The following is a 21,315-nucleotide window of genomic DNA, read 5'->3' as shown; positions in this document are numbered from 1 at the left end:
TGCTCCTACCATAGTTCCTACTCACTCTAATGAGTGCGTCATTGGAGTGAGTAGGAGGTATGATAGGAGCATATTGAAGCATGCAACCGCGAACAAACCTTATATAACTATATATAATTTTATATAATTTTGTACAATTATATATATATTATATATGAAACATTTTATTCCAAATGGTGCTGCGATTATATCATAGTTATGTCGACCTTTTATCTCATAAATATATCTGTTTGTATTTACAATTTATAAGCTTGCAATTCTTCTGCATATATTTATCTTAAATTATTGTTTTTAATGCAAGAGAGATATCCCAAACAACTAAAATCTAAAATTATGACACAAGATATTTTTAAGTCGTCTTTTCACTTATGATAAAATGCCCTATAATGCGTCAGCCATATAGCGTTGCAAGTATCGCATGTTACCGAAGATATTAATATAGCACGCACAGTAAGTAATGTAGAAATATGAATTAACCGAGAGGGCTCCTTTTGCTTACATATTGATTACCTACAGCACCTTTTGCCTACATCTCATTTACCTACAAATCGATTGCCTACATGTGTTATTGCCTACAGCTCGATTGCCTACATGCACTTTTGTGCACAAGTAGAAATTTTAGAAACGGAGTTACTTTTGCCTACATGTATTATTGCCTACATAATGTGGGATTTAGCAAAAGATTGTTATCGGAAATGACACATAAGAAAACAATACAATAATCTCAATTTAAAATTTTTTTCATGCATGAGTACATATGAATATGTATAAACTTTAAACACATGTATATTTATGTGTGAAAAATCTTTTACCGGGTTATGTAGGGCAAACTAGTAGATAGTTAAAAAAAAACAAAAATCTCACAATATCAGAGCCACATCAGAAGAAACATTTTTATTAATTCGGTCATCACTGAATATAGGATGAGTCACAACCACGAATTTTGCTGCGAGATGAAGATTTTGGATAATCAAAGATATCTTAGCAAAAGATTGTCATCGGAAATGACACATGTAAGGAAACAATACAATGGTATCATTTAAAAAAATTTTTCATGCGCGTAAGTATATATGAATATGTATGAATTATAGATATTCATATTTATGCATGAAAAATTTTTTCCGGGTTGTGTAGAGCAAGCTGAGTTAAAAATAAGAATCTCAAAATATCGTAGTCTCATTCAGAAGAAACATTTCTACTAATTCGATCATCACTGACCATAAAGTGAGTCACAACACGAATTTTGTTGGGGCAAGGTAAAGATATGGATAGTTAAAAATAATGAATAATTTAATAAGATAATTTATTAGACCATATAATATAAATACACAATAATTAAGAAATAATTCCTACACCGATCGAACTTAGATCTTGAGTGCTTTAAATAATTTCATGTAAATTTATATATCATTTGCAATTTCTTAAATTGCATGCCGAATTGATTTTTCGGATTTGTTAGAAACGCAACTGAACTACCACAGTAAAATTATTATAGTAATATAAAAGAACTACTATAGCAATGTATAAACAAATTAAGTTGACAAGTAATTTAATAATTTAATGTTTAATTGGTAAAATACTGAGTGTAAAATAAAAAGTAAAATACAATTATTTCTCTTATTAGCCTTGTATATCTTTGTTATTACTATTTTAAGATTGAGAATCTGTTCTAAACATTTATATTTATAAACAATATTAAATCTCATAGGACGTATATGTGAAAAATACAACCTATAGAAACAAATGCCTTAAACAGTCTAGTTGGATTTTAAGTACTTGTATAATTCTGTGTGAATCTATATTTATAATTTTTTTATATTTTTTTAAAGAAAAAAACGGCTACATTTGCCACGACCAAAAATCGCTTATCAATACATTTTTTGGATATAAGAATTATAGTGTAGGATTGTGATAACTGTAAGATTGGCATATTTTAACGGTTATTTATGGCTGTAAAGACATGCCCGTCTTACGGTTATCACAACCATATATATTGATGGGCGAAAATTATCATTATTTCCGGTTGTAGCAACCGTAACATTTTTTCTGTGTTCAATTATATATATAAACCAAAATTCAATTTTTATTTAAAAAATAACTTGTGTGTTAAAATTCATTAAATACATCGATGTTTTCTTTTTTTCTAGACATGAATCTAAATCTGAAGCCAAATTCAGATTTGGATCTGAATTTAAATCCGGATCCAAATTCAGATCCGCGAATCCGAATAATTCGGATATCGAGATTACCCGAATAATACGGTTTTGAATTCTGTGATCGGAATCGATTTCGGATGTCCGAATATCTAGATATTCGAATACTTATAGAAGTCCTATTCCGAACACAGCTTAATTGAACATTATAATTTTGTTTCTATCGACTGACTTCTCTGACAATATCTAACACAACTTATTTTCAATGTCTAAATTTTTGCGTTTTTTGTCGCTAAAAAGGGCTCAAATGTTAGAGCCGAAATGTATTTTGGCAAAATATTGTAAGACTCTTAACAATTGACTAATTAATTAAATTTCGGCGCGCAGTTCAAATAACTGATTACTTAATATATAAATTCACATAGAAATTCTTTAAAAAAGAAAAGCATCTAAAATCCAATTTCGATCGTAATAGACATTAAATTCTTGCTTGTTGTGTATTCACATATACAGTTTTAGTACATATACGGTTTTAATAAATCGTTTATTAAAATACAAGAAAAGTATTTAATTAAATATTTTTAAAGTGGTTACTTCTCTCTCTCTCTCTCTCTCTCTCTCTCTCTCAAACTTCATTTTGCATCTTTAAACATATTTTTAAACATATTTTATCTTCATTATTAACCAAGTTATTTGAAATTTGGTAAATTTTTGCTAAATTTTCAGTCTACCACTTTTTTTCAAGTGAGTGATACATATAACCGTTTAGTAAATTTTATTTGTTGGAATCTGTGCACTAATTATCGCGCCACTCTCATAGCACCGTGTCTCTTCATATTCTTGTTGAACTCTGAGAGTTCTTTTATACAGTTTATAATATTTATATTAATGTTTATATTAACAAATTTAACCTTCAATTATTCGTTTGAAGAACCAAAGCGACTGATGCCCATTTCCACCAATGTAGATTAACTTTATCTCGGTTCTCTCAACTTACTCTTCGTCTCTTTCTAATCTTTAAAACTAGAAGAAAACAAAGAGTAAATTGAATCAAGATTAAAGTTAATCTGCGTTGGTGGAAACGGGTCAGAGTCTGTTATTTTTTTATAGTGTGAAGTATATTTTTGGATTTTCAGTCGAGTCATCGACATCAAAGATGACACCAAATGTTTTAAGCACAGATTCAAAAATACTTACGGAGAAAGATTCACAAAATAAGAAATCTTCAAATACTACAAAGATGATAGATACTGAAAATTACACACAAAACAGAAGCAAAAACTATACAAAAACTGAAGGGTGGTTCAAGACGGAGCCAAAGTGGTTTAACATTTTATTTATTAGTTTTCTTCATTTATACTTCATATATGCATGTTTTACTTTTGACTTTTTCGAAAATCTGATGACGACTGCTTGGTGTAAGTATTCTTTGGAAAATTCTTTCGTTAATTTGATTCCTTGTGTCCTAAAAAAATTACATAACAAAAAAATAAAATTTAAACCACCAACGAATTAATCATTAAAATTGTAATGCATGTTTATGAACAATGTCACAGTCGTTTTTGCGACTTCTGACTCGAACGACGACTTGAAAGCCAATTACGCAACTAAAGAGAACACGCAATAGAACCTTAACAGCAGATAAAAAGCTGTTGTTTAAGACTTCTTATTTTCTTGTATTACATCAATTGTATAATATAAAAAGGAGCGTAAAAGCCAGTACTAGTTCTTGTCGCGAATCTAAACGTTATAACATTCATTTATTACTAATTCAACAGTAATATAAAACGTTTTGACCTTTGTTAGGTCATCCTTGATATTAGAAAATTAACGCGCTAACTCAGTTTTGAATGTAATGACGATGACCTAATAAAGATCGAATCGTTTATACTTTATATTACATTGTTGAATAAGTAATAAATGAATGTTATAACGTTTAAATTTGCAACAAGAATTAGCGTTTGACTGTTATGCTCCTTTATATATTTTGCCTTAGTTTAAGTCTTTAAGTATCTATTGTGTTATAAGTTATCATTAATTGTCAAATGTCGCAGTAAAATCAATGCTACATGATTCTCCCATAAGAAATACGGATTAAATTGTTACGCATAATATTAAAGCATTTTTAATGTTAATTATACCCATGTTTTTTGTTTCAAGTATTCATCACGTATATGTTAGGAGGAATAGGTGTCACTGCCGGTGTTCATCGTTTGTGGACACACCAAGCTTATAAAGCAAAATGGCAGCTTAGAGTTATACTTGGTGTTCTCTATGCTTCGGCTGGCATGGTAGACATTTATAATTACCGTTTTATTCGTTTTATTCAAGATAGACAAATTTTTTTATTACAATTAAATCCTTTCAGAACAATATTTACGAATGGGTACGAGATCATAGGTTGCACCACAAGTACACGGATATGGATGCAGATCCGCATAATAGTAACCGAGGATTCTTTTTCTCCCATGTGAGTTGGTTGATGATGAAGAAACATCCAGATGTGATTCGAAGAGGTCGTCAGGTGGATATGAGCGATATATTGGCTGATCCTGTTGCTGCATTCAGTATCAAGTAAATTTTTGCAAAGAATTAATTATGCGAAATAGTTTCATGTTGGAAAAGACAAAAGAAAATTCGAAGAAAAAAGAATATTATGAAAAGGCTAATTTTTGCTGTGTCCGTGAAAAGTAAAATCATCATTTTTTATAATTGTTGAGGCAAGGAATCTGATGATGTTAATTAAAATTACACGTTGGATTACAAATTATATGACGAAAATTAAGCGTATAAGAAATTAAGTTCAAGTTTAAGAAAACATGATGTGTAACGTGTTATTCGTGAGATATAGATTGCTAACACTATATGTATTGATAAGACAATGTGGTACATTATATATGTTTCCACATGATTAAAGAAACAAATCTTCGATTAAAAAACACGTATCTGATTATTTTCAAGTGCTCAACGAACATTTTGATTCATATCAGAAATTGTTTGACTTCAAAATTTTTAATTTAGCTATATTAAATATATGTACACTGAAAAAAAATATTGATTGCTGCAGCAAATTATGTGGTAAAATATGACATAGCATTTTTAATTGACTGTAGCAGCCAATTTTTTGTTGCGTTAGTCGAAATATTAATACAGGATTTTGATAGGTTAACGAAACTAAAAATTGCTTGCTTCAGCCAATTAAAAATTATATTTAAAATATCTTTCTGATAAAATATGCTCAGTGTAACTCGTACAAAAACGTTAAATTAACAAATTAAAAATTTATCTCAACTGTGTGAAAATTTTCTGTCTTGAAAAATTTGCCACCCTAGGCAAGTGTCTTGTTTGCCTATATGTTAATCTGTCACTGTTCATATTACGTAAAAAACGACTGTAAAAATTTAAGAAAAATCGGCCTTTGACATTCCCTGAGGCTTACTTGTAAGCAGGATTGATAACAAATATGTTTTAGACATCTTCAAACTATTTAAAACATACATGCTTAATTGAGGTTTTTGAAAACAAATTTAATAATGATATTATTCGATAGAACAAAGTTTCAGTTTAAAAAAATTTATTTTTTTTAATTATAGTATGATTTATACGTAATTATGAACAATCAAAATAAAAATTCTTGTTTATTCAATCTGTAATAATTCGATAAAAAAAAAATCTTAGAAACATTTTTAAAAAACGATTTTGTAGGGAAAACTAAGCGCGCTTTTACGTTAAAGTTGAAGATTTTTACAAATATTTTTTGGGCTTACGACGATATACCTTCTCAATTTTAGAATTTTTTTACACAGATTTTTTTACGTAAGATATAAAACTGTCATGAAAATTATATATTGTAATTAATTTATGCCATTTTGCAGATATTTTCCGATATTAACATTTATGTTCGCTTTCTTGCTTCCGGTGATGTTGCCTGTGTATGCGTGGAATGAAACTTGGTATAGAGCTTTCGTGTCCCAGGATATTATTCGTTATGTTATACTTTTAAATGCCGTATGGAGTGTCAACAGTGCGGCTCATATTTGGGGCTCAAAGCCATATGATGCGTAAGCAGAAAATTAGTATCAATATTATTCACACATAATAAACTTGATCAGAAGACATGAAGCTTTTGCTATTTTATATATTGCCTAAGAATAATTTTGTCTCGTTTATTTCAATGGCAGGTATATAAATCCGACACAGAACCGATGGGTTAACTTTTTTTCGGGCGGTGAAGGACTGCACAATTATCATCATGTTTTTCCGTGGGACTATAAAGCTGCCGAGTTACACGGTTCCCCAACCACAGCTTTTATTAACTTCTTTGCGAAAATTGGGTGGGCGTACGATCTCAAAGAACCGTCGAAAGAACTCGTAAAAACCGTCATGAGGAAAAAGGGTGATGGAAGTCATTCTTTGTGGGAAGCTGTGCCATATTCAGCTATAAGTAAAATTGAATTTAAAAAGTGATAAAGAATTATCTCATTTTTATAATAGAGAGTTTTTTTGAATCAGTTAACAAATGGACACACAGAAAAAAAACTAAATTTAAGTAAATATATTTATAAATTTACAAGTAGCTCACAAAATACAAATACAAAATACAAGGAACATACAAATACAAAATACAAGGAACACACAAGATGTTTTTTTGTGAATGTCATATACCTATTTAAAATTTTTACCTTGATAAAAACAACTTCATAAACGTTTCGGTCCACATCAGGCCATCTTTAGTATGCAATATAAATAATTTATTACTGGATATCTATTTGCCTATTATTAAAGAATATTCACCTCTCAATTAAAATAATTTTAATCCCCTCCTTTCATGATAAGTATAAATAATAAGTATAAATTTTGTCACATTAAAAGTTTCACACAACGTTTCAATAAATCTCTCGTTAAGATTAACGGAGGTAAATTATTTTTGACAACTTACACAAGCGTAGACTATAACGAACTATTTTTATTGTTTATTTTTACTCCTTTATTCTGATGATTACGAATTATTGATAAATTATATTGCATACTGAATATGGCCTGATGTGGACTGAAACATTTATGAAATTGTTTTTGTTAACGTAAAAATTTTAAATAGATATATAACATTCGCAAAAAACATTCTGCGTGTGGCTGCATGCTCCTTGTATTTTATATTAAGTAAATATTTATTAAATGTAAACATATATTTATTTGATACAAGAACCATTAATTTGATTAAGTATATATTTACTTTTATTGAGCAAATATTTACTTACTCTAATTAAATGTTTATTTCAAATTATTCGAAGAAATATTTACTCAGATTTAGTAAATTTTTTTTAGTATGCGATTAAAAAATTCACAGGTGTTTGTTAATATGATAATATAAACTTAATTTTTGTTTTTTATACTGTAATATTTCTTTGATCTTTCGTTGTTCAACCGAAAATTCGAAGATCCAGGTGAATATTCAATTTAAAATTATTCGTTAAAAACAGTAAATGGAAGGGATGGGCTCCCCTCCCTAAAAAATGTTGATCTAACAGGGACTTATCAGGCAAATACGTCGTAGTTCGTCACTCGTGTTTCATGCAGCGACTAAAAGTTAAGCATATGACACATAAGCTGCGTTCCGTTTTACGCATGATGCGCATGATGCATCATTTATCCTTGTTTAACATTCGGTGAATAACAAGGATAAATAATGCAGCATGCGCATCATGCGTGAAGCGGAACGCAGCCCTGGACATATAAGATCCAGCATCTATAGTATATATACTGGGTTTGGCAGAACGGTGCGAGAGGCAAAATATCGAGGCAATCTGTCCTTCTCTGCGCGCGTATCTTTCATATTCATACATTCTTGATAAAATCAAAATGGCTGACTACGTTAGGATCGTCTGTATTCTTTCAATTCTTTGCCCATTGTTATGGCTGTTCTACAATGTGCTTTTTGTTTCCTGTTTCTTGCTATTTGTCTCTTGCCTTCTTGACCAAAAAGTGTACGTTTTGTGTACGTTTTTTTACTGGCATAAGATAAACGTCCCAGTGATTGGATATGTGCCTATGGCCGGACACTTGCATAAAATTTATTATTATTAATCAAAACGAATGCGTGTCCCATTATATCCTTTTAGAGTAACAAAGTAGAGATCTGGGGCTACATTTTGAGTTATATTGAAAGAAAATTGAGACTGGTCTTTTAGTCGCACCGCCATTTTGAAAATTTAAAAACGGACAAAAATCATCAAAAACGATCTGATTGAAAAAAAAAAAGAATATTTTCACGTAAAAGAGCGTTCAATTTTATATTAAAAAATGTCAATATTTAATTTTCAAACTTGTCTTTCATATCCACTAACGACAAGTAAAAAGAGCGCTGCGACGAGAAAACCCCAAAGTTGACGGCCCTATAGTTCAGCAATCAGTTAACCTACGGGTCTATTATTCGGCGTAGAGTCTTTATTCATCAAACTGTTCAAGCTCAAGCAATATGAACGAAATCCATGAAACTTCGCAAAATGGGTAGCTGGCTTGGCACGGAATGCCCCATATATGAGCTGCTTTCCTTTTAGGTAACACAGTCGATATATTCGATCTTTGTTATTTATTGAATGTCAAGAAAGATAAATCGACATTAGTCTCCTAAGAGGAAAACAATCATAGTTGCGACTGTAATATGTTAATTTAGTGGAAGAAATGCGAAGGAATTAACCAAGGCAGGTACAAAATATATATAGTTTATTGATATCCCCAATTGAAGACGACGTGCACTCCATATCTACGCATGCGTGAAAAAATTTGTGGATACAAAAATTTTGATTATTGCTAATCTGGGTTTGTATATACGCGATCGTTTAATTATCTGCCCGGAAATTTTGCGTTTATTTCCGCCGTAGCACCTCACCTTAGTAACTCTAATTACGTAATTGAGTGGTGGGATCCGTGAGAGGAACATAAGAGACTTGCATCAGCTTCTTCTTTGTGATCGCGCCGTCTGTGCTCTTGTCCACCTGCAGCAGGTCTTGTAACCTTTGGAAACCTTTTATGGCCACGACTGGGCAGATCAGTCGACCTCCAGGAGCCAGTTGGTCAATCAGCTACAAAAATTACATCGTTTACACGTGTATCACATTCTATAGCTACGTTCCATTATTTATTGCGAGTACTGAAAACCTATAATGTATGGCGTCTACAATAAAATTTAACATGCAGCGATCAAGAAATAAGATTTAATCTTATATGCCAAAAAGATCGAGGAATCAGAATAATTTCCGGATATCAATTTCACTTCGACATCTTCGTTGACGTTCTATTATTTAACATCTTGCATTCGTTTATTGTACTGATGATGGCCAAACCTTGGACAAAACGTGTACATTTTTTATTTTAAATATATGACTTTGGCAAAAAACTTCTTGTGTGTGTGGCTGTATGCTCCTTCCCACTTATGTTTTATGTTATTGAGCCACCTCTAATAACTATTGTTAAATTTAACAATAAAATTTTTTATGCGTAAGGGAGCATACAGTGCATAAAAAATAAATCAAAATCTTTCATTTCTTTTCTTTCCATGAAATAAAAAACTTTGATTGGTTAATTTTTTTTGCTTTATGCATTATATACACATGAAGAATAGAGACCAGGAGACCGAACTAGGCTTTCAGAAAATGTGACTAAAACCAGGTTTCTGAATTAGTATTGGCAGCAACGAGATACTATTAAAGACTGTCGGTCCTGGGCAAATTTTCGTGACTATTAATAGAATCTCAGGGGGCTCAAGAATAATTGAAGACCGGAAAATCACTATACACAATTACAAACGATTCTAAGGAAGATACCGCAAATGGATTTGAGGTATCTCAAAAATTGACAAAGTTACGTATTTATTTATCGTAAATTTCTTGTAATTTTTAAACGAATCGACTACAAACGACCGAAAAATCACTACAAACAACTAAAACACGATTCTGAATCAAAATATATTAACAATCTTTTTACCTTAAAGTCGGATAACAGTAATTTTTTGAAAATTATGTATGTTTTAATATATGGAATTGCAAACAAAATACTATCATTTTTTAATAAAAAATTTAATTTATAAAAAGTCGAATACCAGATTCACAAAGATATCAAGTCGAATATGAAAAGAATATTTGACTGTGAATAGTCAATTCTTACAACCACAATCACTTACAATTATGTTTACGGCTATTGTAGAATATAGGTGTTACACTTTAAAATCTCACTGTACACTGTACCGGTTAAGTCTAGGCCATAACCTTGCTTTAAGAGGCCGTAAACCGTAAGGAATTGACCAATCATAGTTGATTATTTTTTTCATATTCGACTGTGACTGGTCAATTTATTATTTTATAATTTACAGCCTTTTAAAGCAAGGAACTTAGACTAACGTACTCGTGTACAGTACTTGTAGTGAATAATGGAACGCAACTTGCATCTATTCTTTTTTTTCTTAGACAGCATACTGGCGATCCATTATCGCTCATGCTCACCGTCTCCGGTAAAGTTTCGGCCGCTGCTCCAACGTGTATAGCGTTGTAAGGGCCGTCAGCAGGTTGTCCCAATCTGCCGTCTCCCACTAGGCGCATTCATAATGACCTGTCGTTAGTCGGCAGTCTTTATGTTTTACCTTTACAGCAAAGCCACACAGTTGGTGGACAGTGTTCCGTTCGACTCTTCACGGCAACGTACATACCTACTCCACGTGGATAGATCACGGGTTTCTTTTATTCGGACTATGCATACATGTAATATTTCTTGAACGTTTTCTCTCATCGTGCAATGAGCTTTGCACGAAAATTCATGATAATCAGACGTAAAGGAAAGGCATAACATTGACGAGAGAAGGAGCTTCGACTGTCTGAGTGAAAGGACTACTGGGGACAATAACAGAAAGGACTGTAACGTTAACGGAATACCGACAGCTTACCCACAAATTTGATGCGGTCCTCCTTGAGGAAGTGCGGATTATCCTCGCGAACGTTCCTAGTGGAGATCTCTATGAGCTCGGGAATATGCTCGATGCCTATTACACGTCCGCCTGAGCCTACCATGAACGCCATGCAGGCAGATAGATAGCCCGAGCCTGAGCCGACGTCAAGTGCCTTGGCGCCGTCGAAGAGTTGATCAGAGAGGGTAGACAATGCGTACGCATGCTGCAAGAAATATGGACGTAGTTTATCAAACCATCACCAAATAGAGACTTAAGAAATGTATATCATCTTCGATGATAATTTTCTGTGCGATGTGTTAATATCTTTGTTTGAAAAGTCTGCCGTCATCAAATATATGTTTAACACGAATAACAAAAATAAAATAAAAGATTATACTCTGATAACCCCATTTCAAATCATATTCCTGGTAAATGATAAATAAATAAAATCCTATTAACATCTTTCTATATAGATACTTATTTATAATATTTAAGTGTGTGATTAACTTTACGTAACAAATTAGAAAGGAGTCAAGGCCAAGCAGCTTCACAACAAATTTGCTCCAAGTTTTATGTTTAGTTTGAAACTACGTAAGAATTATATTAATAGTTTATGCCGTTTAAATTATTAATTATATATTTTTGTAAACATTCCAGTAAATGCCAACTAAAAGTAACATAACATCAATGTTATAATTTTATACTTTTTAAACAATGAAACTGTTACGTACAACATGCGTTTTATTAAATTTATATTGCTGAATGTGAAGTTATAACAATAATGTTATCTTACTTCGTTTGCTAGAATGTTTAAACAGTTGTGAAATATATTTCTTATCCGCAATGTTTTAGTATAGACTTTTATTATTTGACCGAACTTATAACTGCCAAGACACACTTTGTTCTTCTTTATATTATTATATCCAAATTTCAATATGACGATTTTAGATATAATTTTTTGTTTTCAAAATTTGTAAGATGCACTTTGTATTGAATGTGTGTGGTAGACATGCGAGGTAAGCTGATCATTATGTGAGTAACCCATTTACAGTATATTAATAATGAATTTTAATTTTAGCTTGAGTTGCTCATTACTACTCAGTTTTGTAACTGATTGAGTATGGGTCTCACTTTATGATTAGCCACGTAGCGCATGCAGGAATTGTGGAGATATTATTTTGCGATGCAATATCTCATCTTATTGCGTTAATGGATGGATTGTTTTGTTGAAGATGACTCAAAATAGAGTTAATGTTTCACACATATTAAACATCTATATACTTTTTCTATTTATATCATATTTTATGTAAGCAAAATGAGCCATATAAACTTATTCATACAAATATCAGCTTTATAAGACATAAAACAGGTAAAATATACATTTACCATATGTGGTGCACTGATGGTCACGTTGTAACCAATTCTTCTGGGACGGTCAAGATAAGGATCCGGTTCGTGGCAGTATTTGGCTCTGTCAACAGCGAGCATAGCGGCTTCTGCTCTGTCCGTTGCCAGTATACCAGCATCTGCGAATAATCTGTCCCTAATTGCCGTACAAAGCGAACAATTGTAACTCTAACGAATAGTAGATTTCGGTGCTATTAATTGCGATAATTAAGTCTGTCCTTCCTATGCATTGATCCTGCGACAATCGCAGGGGTCATTTACCTTTCAGCTTCGTCACCATCTCTTGGTTCGTAGTGCCATTGCAGTGCCATGCCATGCTTCGCAGGCTGTCCCTTGAAATCCACCGGGAAGAGCCTCGTAACGCAGCCGAGAAAGCCTTCTGCCTTACATCATAAAACAATACACAGATGATCATGAATGACAACAGAGACGACGCATGACGACGTTCGTCGACGATCAATTTTATTCAGATCGCTTAACTTCTGGCGACAATAAACGATAAACGAAAGATGTTTGAAAAAAGTGGCGGATAAAAAAAACGTACCTTGAAAGTTTCAGGGCAGCCTCATTTATCGCGAAACGTCCTCATCCGTCCTCATTCCTCCTCTCGTGCCTAATATGGCCGTGATGACACAAGTGGCGACCTTAAGGGAGAATCGTGGGTGAGGGAAGCAGGGGGGAAAGGAGGGAACTAAACAGCTGATGCGGTGGCTATCGATTTGCCTCTCGCCCGCGAGATTGGAGCGCGGATTTAAATTTGCGAACCGTTCTAGAACGCGTTGAACTCCGAAATGAAGATTTTTGTAACTATAAATATATATCAACGTGAGACATAAGTTCACACAAAAAAATATAAATATATATATAAAATTTTATATTTAAGATTTCGCCCCCAGTCTGATTTTAAGTGACGTCAAGTTTTTATCTGATTAATAAGGATATTTTTTGTCTCTAAGACTTTTTTGTTTATATCAATAGTTTTTGAGACAAAAAATTTATAAACTTGAATGAATGATTTACGTGTGATTTACTATGATTTTTTTTCTCAAAAACTAGTCATCCAATCAGTATGAATAAAAATCGAAAATATTCGGCCAATCTTAAACTATAACAAGAATTTTATTTTATTTTAATCTGTATTTGATTATACTGTTATTGATAGTGAAAACTTTATTAATTATTATATAAGGCGTCGCGGACGCCCCTTCATTTTTATAAAGTTTTTACTGTCAACAACAATACAGATCAAAATAAAATAAAGTTCTTGTTATAGTTTAAGATTGGCCGAATATTTTCGTTTTTTATTCATACTGATTAGATGACTAATTTCGGAGAAAAAAAATTATAAAAGTTGTCATTTTTCAAGTTTAGACATTTTTTATCTCAAAAATTATTGATTTAAACAAAAATGTCTCAGAGACAAAAAAATGTCCATTTTGATCCAATTATTAACCTTACAGATAATATTAAGAAACGTTTATTTTAGACCGCATATGTGAGAACACAATCAAGACTAGAAATTAAAGGTCTATAACTGGATTTTTTAATGCTTAAAATAATTTAATTTTACAGAATTTTTTCGAAATTTGTATTCCAAGTTTAGATTTTTTAAATAAACAATTATTTATAACTATTCAATAACCACATAAAAAATAAAGTGTATATATAGATGTTTTTCCGCAGAATAATATGAGGAACCGAATTAAATTTTCAGTCATTAGAACGTTGATTAGTCGGTTAGTGCACTTTCGAAGCGACTTTTTGGGGGTAAACCGCTCACCTAGAGGACGATTTTACACATATAATAAAACTATAATGGTCAATCAGATGTTTAAAATGAAATTGAAGAACGGAATTTAAACATACTTTCGTTGGATGTAACCGACATGACTTCAATTGCGTTTAGCAACAATGACTCAGGAATTTCGTTTCAAACATCTAGCTGAGCAATTCTTACGATTGGCTCTGACACGTATCGTACGCGATGTATCGACGCGTAGAATCTGAATTGAAACATGTCTCGGCGGATCTTGAATAAAAAAAAGAATCTTTAGGAAAAACGTTCCCGAATGGAAGAGATTACGAGGAGACCTCAAATACTTACAATCAGGGCGCGTTTCACTTAACGTTCGTAACGCTCGCGAGCATCATTTCATACTTATCGTTTTCAAATATTAAACAAGGATGAAATGATGCTCGCGGCAGTCCAAACGTTAGTGGAATGCACCCTCAGTCGACCTACGTCGCCGCTTGACGTTAAAAGTCATCGCATGTGTTATCAAGCAACAAACGCAAACATAGACACACAGTTCCGTATCAAAATTAGCTTGCTGTCGTAATTTTATCAATTCTAGTTGTAATTTTATCAATTAATCACAGTGTTGGATAGCAGCGGTAAATTAAGTCTTCCTCAGCGAGATGCTACGGCAGTAAATCATGGCGCTACATTCTCACTTGCACAATGATTTATATAATAAGAGACACAAGATAAAGGTTTCTTCTCCAGCGAATTCTTTGTGTAAAAGAATAAAATTTACGTCATGATACCCGTTAAGTATATATAATGAATCAACAATGGTATCTCTTGATATCTTTAAAAAAGAATTTTAATTACGATTCGATGTCAATGTCTATCTATCTTAGCCACATGGCCCATATAAATTATGCATAGATAATAGATATTATGGGTAAAATAGAATCATATATTCTATTCTATTGTATGATAGACAAATAATAAATATAAATATGAAGGCTATAGGAGTTAATGCTGGTTTTAAACATGCGTAATAATTTTAATAACAAATTAATACAAAAAAAATTGGGTTAAAAATTGGAACGTTTCAACTCAACTTTGTTTCAGTCATCTTCAGCCTATACTTTTAAACATAACGCCGCTAATTTTAAATATTGCATCGCAAACCCATATCTCCAAATTTTCAAATCTCCAAAAAAAAAATAGAATCTAAAATTTAAATAAAGAAATACATTTTTTTAAACCTAAAATACGATCTCAAGAAACTATAGTTGTTTCATTGAGACTGCATAAATTTTAATATTATCTAAGATCAAATTTAAGTATAAGATCGGACTGTTCATAATCCAATAGACTAATATAAAGTTTTATTTGAATTTAATTAATATAAGATCTTATTTAAGGTTAAGATCGTATTCCAACAATAAAATGATAAAATGGTTCTACGTTATAGCATAAGAAGCGAACATTTATTAAAATGTATTTAGACACGTATCTTTGACATAAATGGGGGCCTTTAATATTTATCAGACTGAGATTCCATGTTACATCGATTACATCTATCAGAGTTTAATGCTCTTCTTTAAGTCGACGATGGATCCGATAAGCAGAATATTTGCTGTGTATACAGAATACCATATGTGCCTATTATTCACGTTTTCATGTTTTCATTAACGAATGACATCTAGATAAGAATACCCCTTCTTGACAAGAATTTATTCGTAAATAGTGATCGTTATAAACCGAATTACAGTTCATATACAGCATATTGAATTACGCTCGTCGAGTGTAAAACAAGCATTCTGTTTATACTAATGCATTGGTACTCCACAAATTTATTCCTAGTCGACCCTTGGCTCAAAGCCGACAAATAATTACGGAATTATTAGTGCGGGCATTCTTGTTTGAAAAAACGTGCAATGGAGAAGTGCGAAAATCCATTGAAGGAGTCAGGGAAGTTGCGACAGTTCCTTGCCACGATAATCAGTAAGTTGGAAAGAAGAAAGAACTTCTTTTCTCGACTCTTCCTCAAGGAGCAGAAGAGATATACGACGCATGCGATGACTTCAATCGAAGGAGAGGAACTTCCTTTAGTAATAGTTCTCCATTGATGGATATGATAGCCCTTAAAAATAGAAGAATTATAAACAGAACATATGAAAATAAAAAAGATCAATATTTTTAAGCAATTGATATTTAGACAGTGATGCAAGTGTGATTATTCTAAGAAATTAAATTACTCTAAGAATTAAATTCTTCTTATCGGCATTATATCAATGATACTTACAAAATAACATTTAATACAGATTATAATGTATTAAAGAATACATTAGGAAAAAATATGTCTATTACGATTAGTTTTTATTGAATCGTCGAAAGTCTTATTTATTCCGTGATATGTACTTGCAGTAAATCAGTTGGCGTTATCTTACGGAATCGTGATAGGATGGCCGTCACCGTCAGCGCAACTGTTACAAAGTCTTTCGTCGCCCGTGGGAGACCCCATGACAGATGACGGCATATCCTGGTTGACTGGCACTTTGTGCTTAAGTGGTACTATCACGGCTATGCTAACGTCGGTGATACCAGACAAGTTTAGTCGGAAGAGATTGGGCTACATATTAGTGATGCCAATAATTATTGCCTGGCTGTTGATCACGTTTGCTACCGAGCACATATACATCTATGTGTCAAGGGCTCTGAGTGGCATCAGTGGCGCTGTCACGTTCTTCGTCATACCAAACTACGTGTCAGAAATTTCGTGCGACAGTATCCGTGGCATGTTGGCAAGTATCCTGATACTTTCCGTGAATGCCGGGATACTAGTGGCTTACATCTTAGGTGGCGTAATGTCCTTTCGTACCTTGCCCGTGGTTGTCATAGCGTTAATTCTTTTGTATCTCATCACTTTCGTTTTCATGCCGGAGTCGCCGTTATACCTGGTGCGTCGAAATCGTACGCACGAGGCGATTAGGTAAAAAAAAAAAATTGAAACAAACAAATATTCTCCTTAAAAGCGAAGATACGTTGCAATTTATTGTTCCAGAGCCTTGAAGTGGTTGAAAGCTGGAAACAGTCTGGAAGCAGAACGTACGTTGTCGCATATACAGTTGCAAATCAAGGAGACCGCAACCGTAAAGTCTGCCAAGTTTTCAGATTTGGTTAGAGACAAAGCAACAATTAAAGGGCTCATAATTGTCGTGGGCCTGTTCATCGGTCAACAACTTTGTGGCATTTTTGCGATGGTAATTATCAGTGATAGATAGCTCATGAACTCAGGCATTTAATGCAACACTATTAATGCTTACAAATCCTTCAAGTTCGCTTTCTTTCTAAAATGTATAAGTTGAACAGTACATCCAACATATTGACAAAACTTCTACGAGACTTCTATTTCATTTTTTTTAAAACTTTATTTTTGCAAAATGACTGAACTGAATTTTCGATTTTTCCATCTAGGTCAGTAACACGGAAATGATTTTCAAAATGTCCGGCAGTTCGTTATCACCGAATATGTCATCTATCATTGTAGCGGCTATACAGCTCTTTGGAGCGTGGTTAGCGACATTATTAGTGGAGCGTGCTGGCAGACGGCCCTTGATTCTTCTATCATGTGTGGGAATGTGCGTGTGTCATTGTACGATAGGTGCATTTTATTATCTTCAGAACTTGCAATATGAAGTGTCCGCTTATTCTTGGATACCGGTGGTAGCATTGTCTGCCTACATGATATTATTTTCTTTGGGAATGGGAAACGGACCCGTCGTGGTGATGTCTGAGATATTCAGCCGTGACGTAACCAGCCTGGCCTCGGCCATAAGTATCTCTGTAAGTTGGGCATCTGCATTCATCATGACGAAAAGTTTCACCGACCTTATTGCTTTGTTAGGTTTGCATGGTTGCTTCTTTCTCCTCGCTACTTTCTGTGTATGCAATTTTCTGTTCTGCTTCATATTACTACCAGAGACTAAAGGACGGTTACGCGAAGATATTGTGGATGAACTTAATGGCGTGCGATGTACAAATAAGAACGATATTAAGCATATTATTGGATCAGATTCAGTTCACGCGGCGCATGTGTGAAAATGTTATCTACATTCAAGGGATCTGAAAACTAATAACACTGTAGCGAAGAAATTTGTAAAATATCTCCATAATTTAATGTCGTACATACTTGTGTACATAAGTTTACGTGTTGTCAGTTCTCAAAATTTTATTTCTTTTACTAATAATGTGTAGTACTCGTAATAATTTTAGTTGTTTAGTTCTTACATTCCATTTCGTATTTCCAAATTTGTTCGTTACTTAAAATTTGGAATATTTGCTCAAGTATTTTATATGTGTTCATTATGAAAGTTGTCTAGCTTATTCTTTGTACAACTCTTGAACATGTAATATACATGAGCAAATATTCCAAATTTTAAGTAATGAATAAATGACCTCTGGTCAAAGCCAGACTGATTATACTTTATTAATATAACATGTATTGCAAAAAAGAATTGAGTAAATATGTAAGTCGCTTCGTTAAATTAAAGGGAGTCTCGCGTTATTTACTTTTAATTAACCGATTCACTGCTTCTCCTGACATTTTATTTTTTACTAACATAAAATTCATCAAAACTGTTTAAGTTTGCATTGTATATAACATAATCTCATAATATCATATCTTATCTTGCAAATGTGTTTTACAAATGCTGTGAAAAATATTGATACATGATACACATATATGACACGACAAATATAGTAGAATTGACGTTAACGAAGAAATTACGATAAGATTCAAATAAAAATATAAAAAGGTTGTATATGAATGTTGATTGACCGGTTTTAATAGAATAGAACTGTTATTAAAAATAAACAGATATTATATAAAAAATATGTACGTACATAATTCTACAATTACTTAATTTAAGTGATGCTGAAAATGCATTTATTGTACATTAAATAGCATTAATTATATTAATAAAATTTATTTAATTAATATTAGTTATGATAGGATCAAAATTTTTATGTAAAATGGAATAAAATATTTTATTTACAATTAAAATTATATGAATGTGTATATGCACAAATATACATTTATATTTAAATAGATTACAAAGTATGCATTTCTCATTTACATTTTTCTGTAATAAAATATGTATAAATAAAGATTCTAAAATTATATATAAATGCAAACGAATGCCTTATAAATGTTACTAATTTAATTACTACATTAATTTGATAATATTTAATTTTCTATGCGTATTTAAAAAATCCCTTAGACATAAACTAAAGATAAAAGTGAAACTGGCAGCGAGAGTTAGCAGCCAGAACGCGGCAGCCAGAGGCGAATAGGGTGCCGGGGCCACCGTGATTAAAAATTAATAAAATGCACTAAAAATGTACTCCAAGCAAATCATACATTTCCGATAACGTAAAATAAGTCCAAATATGCAAAATTTATAATAATAATCAAGGGAACGTTTCTTATCGTTAATAAAAGAGTTATGAAACGTTTATAAACAATTTTATAAACGTTTATAAACGTTTATAAACAATTTTACGTCATCGGAAATGTATGATTTGTTTGGAGTACATTTTTAGTGCATTTTATTAATTTTTAATCTCCGTACCCCCGACACCCTATTCGCCCCTGGTTGCCGCGTTCTAGCTGCTAAGTCTCGCTGCCAGTTTCACTCTCATAAACTAAAGGACAGAAGATTATATTACTTTCCACAAATAAATATTATCAATCATCAGTGGTTCTTTTGCGCACGTTCTTCTTACCGATTTTTCTTTTTTTAAAAGTAGTGGCTGTTTCTTCATCGTCACTGTTACCTGTATTAATTTGTATAACAGTTTTTTCTTTAAAAGTCCTCTGTAATGGCGGTGGCTCTATCTTTGTAAATGTGGGCAGCTGTATTTGTTTCTGTTGTTTTGGCAATTGAAGATCCACTGGTTTCTTCTTGCTAAAATATTAAACGTTTTTGCATTTATCTTGAGGCTGTATAAAAAATAATTTAGAAAATTAATTAATCTACACAAGTGATTTGATTCTACTAGAATACAATAAAACAGTGTATTTGTGACCTCTAGATGGATCTCCCACCATCGAAAATCAAGTTCGGAATTGGTCAAAAATTTAGTGCTATTTAGGTGCTAATTTAGTACCCAATTCCGAATTTTAGTGCTCGAACCGTTTAGCAGTAAAAAAATGGAGGGTCCAGCTTAATGGCAAGCTGGCCCCCCCCCCCATAAAAAAAATATATACAATCCACGTATACAAAAAATAAGTACACAGGAATTTTAGTGCTAATTTAGTGCTCCAAAATAGAGCCAAAAAAATTCAAATATAGCGTTATTTCAATTATAGCAACATGTATTAAGCCCTACACCGTCCTATACGACACCTACATTAAGAGAGCTCGTGATACACTTATCTTTAAAAGTATTCACATCTAAAATAATAGATTTTATGTACATTCGAAGGATAAGATTCAAATTTGTTACTAATCGTAAATAAATAAAAATAAATAAATAAATATAATAAATTCATTCCGATTAATGACACCGAGTACTAAGTTCCATTAATTACTTGTTAAAAAATTTGGTGCTCGCATGATTTTTTGGCATTAAAATAATCCTTAGACATAGTAGTATCAAAATATATACATATCTGAATTTATTTATTTATTTTTATTTATTTACGATTAGTAACAAATTCGAATTTTATCTTTCGAATATACATAAAATCTATATCATTCTAGATGTGAATACTTTTAAAGATAAATGTATCATGAGCTCTCTTAATGTAGGTGTCGTATAGGACGGTGTAGTGCTTAATACATGTTGCTATAATTGAAATAACGCTATATTTGAATTTTTTGGCTCTATTTTGGAGCACTAAATTAGCACTAAATTAGCACTAAAATTCCTGTGTACTTATTTTTTGTATACGTGTACTGTATATATATTTTTTTATGGGGGACCAGCTTAGTAGAGGTGTATTTGTGTATAATAAAGTTATGCATATATATGTATACACGGAGAGAATTTTCTTTTAAAATTTACCCTGAAAATAT

General features: G+C 32.2%; 4 protein-coding genes across 19 annotated transcripts in view; 2 read left to right on the top strand and 2 right to left on the bottom strand.

Moving 5' to 3' along the window:
- Positions 1 to 6,678, top strand: part of LOC108762251 (acyl-CoA Delta(11) desaturase) — an 8,598-nt gene extending 1,920 nt beyond the window's left edge. The window contains exons 1-6 of one of the 2 annotated variants that reach the window (XM_018509171.1): positions 1,179 to 1,256; positions 3,290 to 3,571; positions 4,314 to 4,444; positions 4,522 to 4,727; positions 6,029 to 6,214; positions 6,335 to 6,678. In XM_018509171.1, the coding sequence (XP_018364673.1) occupies positions 3,310 to 3,571; positions 4,314 to 4,444; positions 4,522 to 4,727; positions 6,029 to 6,214; positions 6,335 to 6,620 (1,071 nt within the window). In that variant the 5' untranslated portion in view covers positions 1,179 to 1,256; positions 3,290 to 3,309 and the 3' untranslated portion in view covers positions 6,621 to 6,678. Of the gene's footprint in view, positions 1 to 1,178; positions 1,257 to 3,289; positions 3,572 to 4,313; positions 4,445 to 4,521; positions 4,728 to 6,028; positions 6,215 to 6,334 lie in introns of those variants that run through there. The other variant, XM_018509172.1, reaches the window with a different exon arrangement.
- On the bottom strand, positions 4,635 to 14,735 carry LOC108762253 (protein-L-isoaspartate(D-aspartate) O-methyltransferase). 13 transcript variants are annotated; one of them, XM_018509184.1, is made up of 8 exons: positions 14,603 to 14,735; positions 14,456 to 14,527; positions 13,043 to 13,305; positions 12,760 to 12,881; positions 12,478 to 12,617; positions 11,089 to 11,314; positions 10,652 to 10,737; positions 8,930 to 9,235 (listed from the first exon to the last, which is right to left on the bottom strand). In XM_018509184.1, the coding sequence occupies exons 4-8, from the start codon at positions 12,812 to 12,814 to the stop codon at positions 9,053 to 9,055; spliced, it is 690 nt and encodes a 229-aa protein (XP_018364686.1). In that variant the 5' UTR covers positions 12,815 to 12,881; positions 13,043 to 13,305; positions 14,456 to 14,527; positions 14,603 to 14,735; the 3' UTR covers positions 8,930 to 9,052. The 13 variants fall into 13 exon arrangements, with proteins under 13 accessions (XP_018364677.1, XP_018364679.1, XP_018364676.1 ...); XM_018509178.1 differs by having other exon boundaries at positions 12,478 to 12,634; positions 12,760 to 12,877; XM_018509185.1 differs by having other exon boundaries at positions 12,760 to 12,877.
- Positions 14,736 to 15,960: 1,225 nt separating this feature from the next.
- On the top strand, positions 15,961 to 18,447 carry LOC108762245 (facilitated trehalose transporter Tret1). The gene is made up of 4 exons (XM_018509159.1): positions 15,961 to 16,237; positions 16,661 to 17,225; positions 17,298 to 17,496; positions 17,711 to 18,447. Exons 1-4 carry the CDS (start codon positions 16,171 to 16,173, stop codon positions 18,332 to 18,334), a joined length of 1,455 nt encoding a protein of 484 aa, XP_018364661.1. The 5' UTR covers positions 15,961 to 16,170; the 3' UTR covers positions 18,335 to 18,447.
- A 1,416-nt stretch (positions 18,448 to 19,863) lies between these two features.
- Positions 19,864 to 21,315, bottom strand: part of LOC108762248 (WW domain-binding protein 4) — a 48,900-nt gene continuing 47,448 nt past the window's right edge. For all 3 annotated transcript variants that reach the window (XM_018509166.1, XM_018509168.1, XM_018509167.1), the window contains one exon: positions 19,864 to 20,202. In XM_018509166.1, the coding sequence (XP_018364668.1) occupies positions 19,983 to 20,202 (220 nt within the window). In that variant the 3' untranslated portion in view covers positions 19,864 to 19,982. The remainder of the gene's footprint in view (positions 20,203 to 21,315) is intronic.

The sequence above is a fragment of the Trachymyrmex cornetzi genome, unplaced genomic scaffold (genome assembly GCF_001594075.2).
Source record: "Trachymyrmex cornetzi isolate Tcor2-1 unplaced genomic scaffold, Tcor1.1 scaffold283, whole genome shotgun sequence".
NCBI lineage: Eukaryota > Metazoa > Arthropoda > Insecta > Hymenoptera > Formicidae > Trachymyrmex > Trachymyrmex cornetzi.
The sequence above is the reverse complement of the archived record's forward strand: the minus strand, read 5'-3'. Positions and strand labels throughout refer to the sequence as shown.

Coding starts and splice junctions, on each gene's coding strand:
- LOC108762253 (XM_018509175.1), bottom strand. CDS start 12,913: ATGATCATCTGTGTATTGTTTTATGATGTAAGGCAGAAGGCTTTCTCG. Junction 11,315..12,477: donor CCATCAGTGCACCACATATG/GTAAATGTATAT, acceptor TATTTCTTGCAG/CATGCGTACGCATTGTCTAC. Junction 9,236..10,651: donor CCGAAACTTTACCGGAGACG/GTGAGCATGAGC, acceptor TAATTTTTGTAG/CTGATTGACCAACTGGCTCC.
- LOC108762245 (XM_018509159.1), top strand. CDS start 16,171: ATGGAGAAGTGCGAAAATCCATTGAAGGAGTCAGGGAAGTTGCGACAG. Junction 16,238..16,660: donor GTTCCTTGCCACGATAATCA/GTAAGTTGGAAA, acceptor ATGTACTTGCAG/TAAATCAGTTGGCGTTATCT. Junction 17,497..17,710: donor TTTGTGGCATTTTTGCGATG/GTAATTATCAGT, acceptor TTTTCCATCTAG/GTCAGTAACACGGAAATGAT.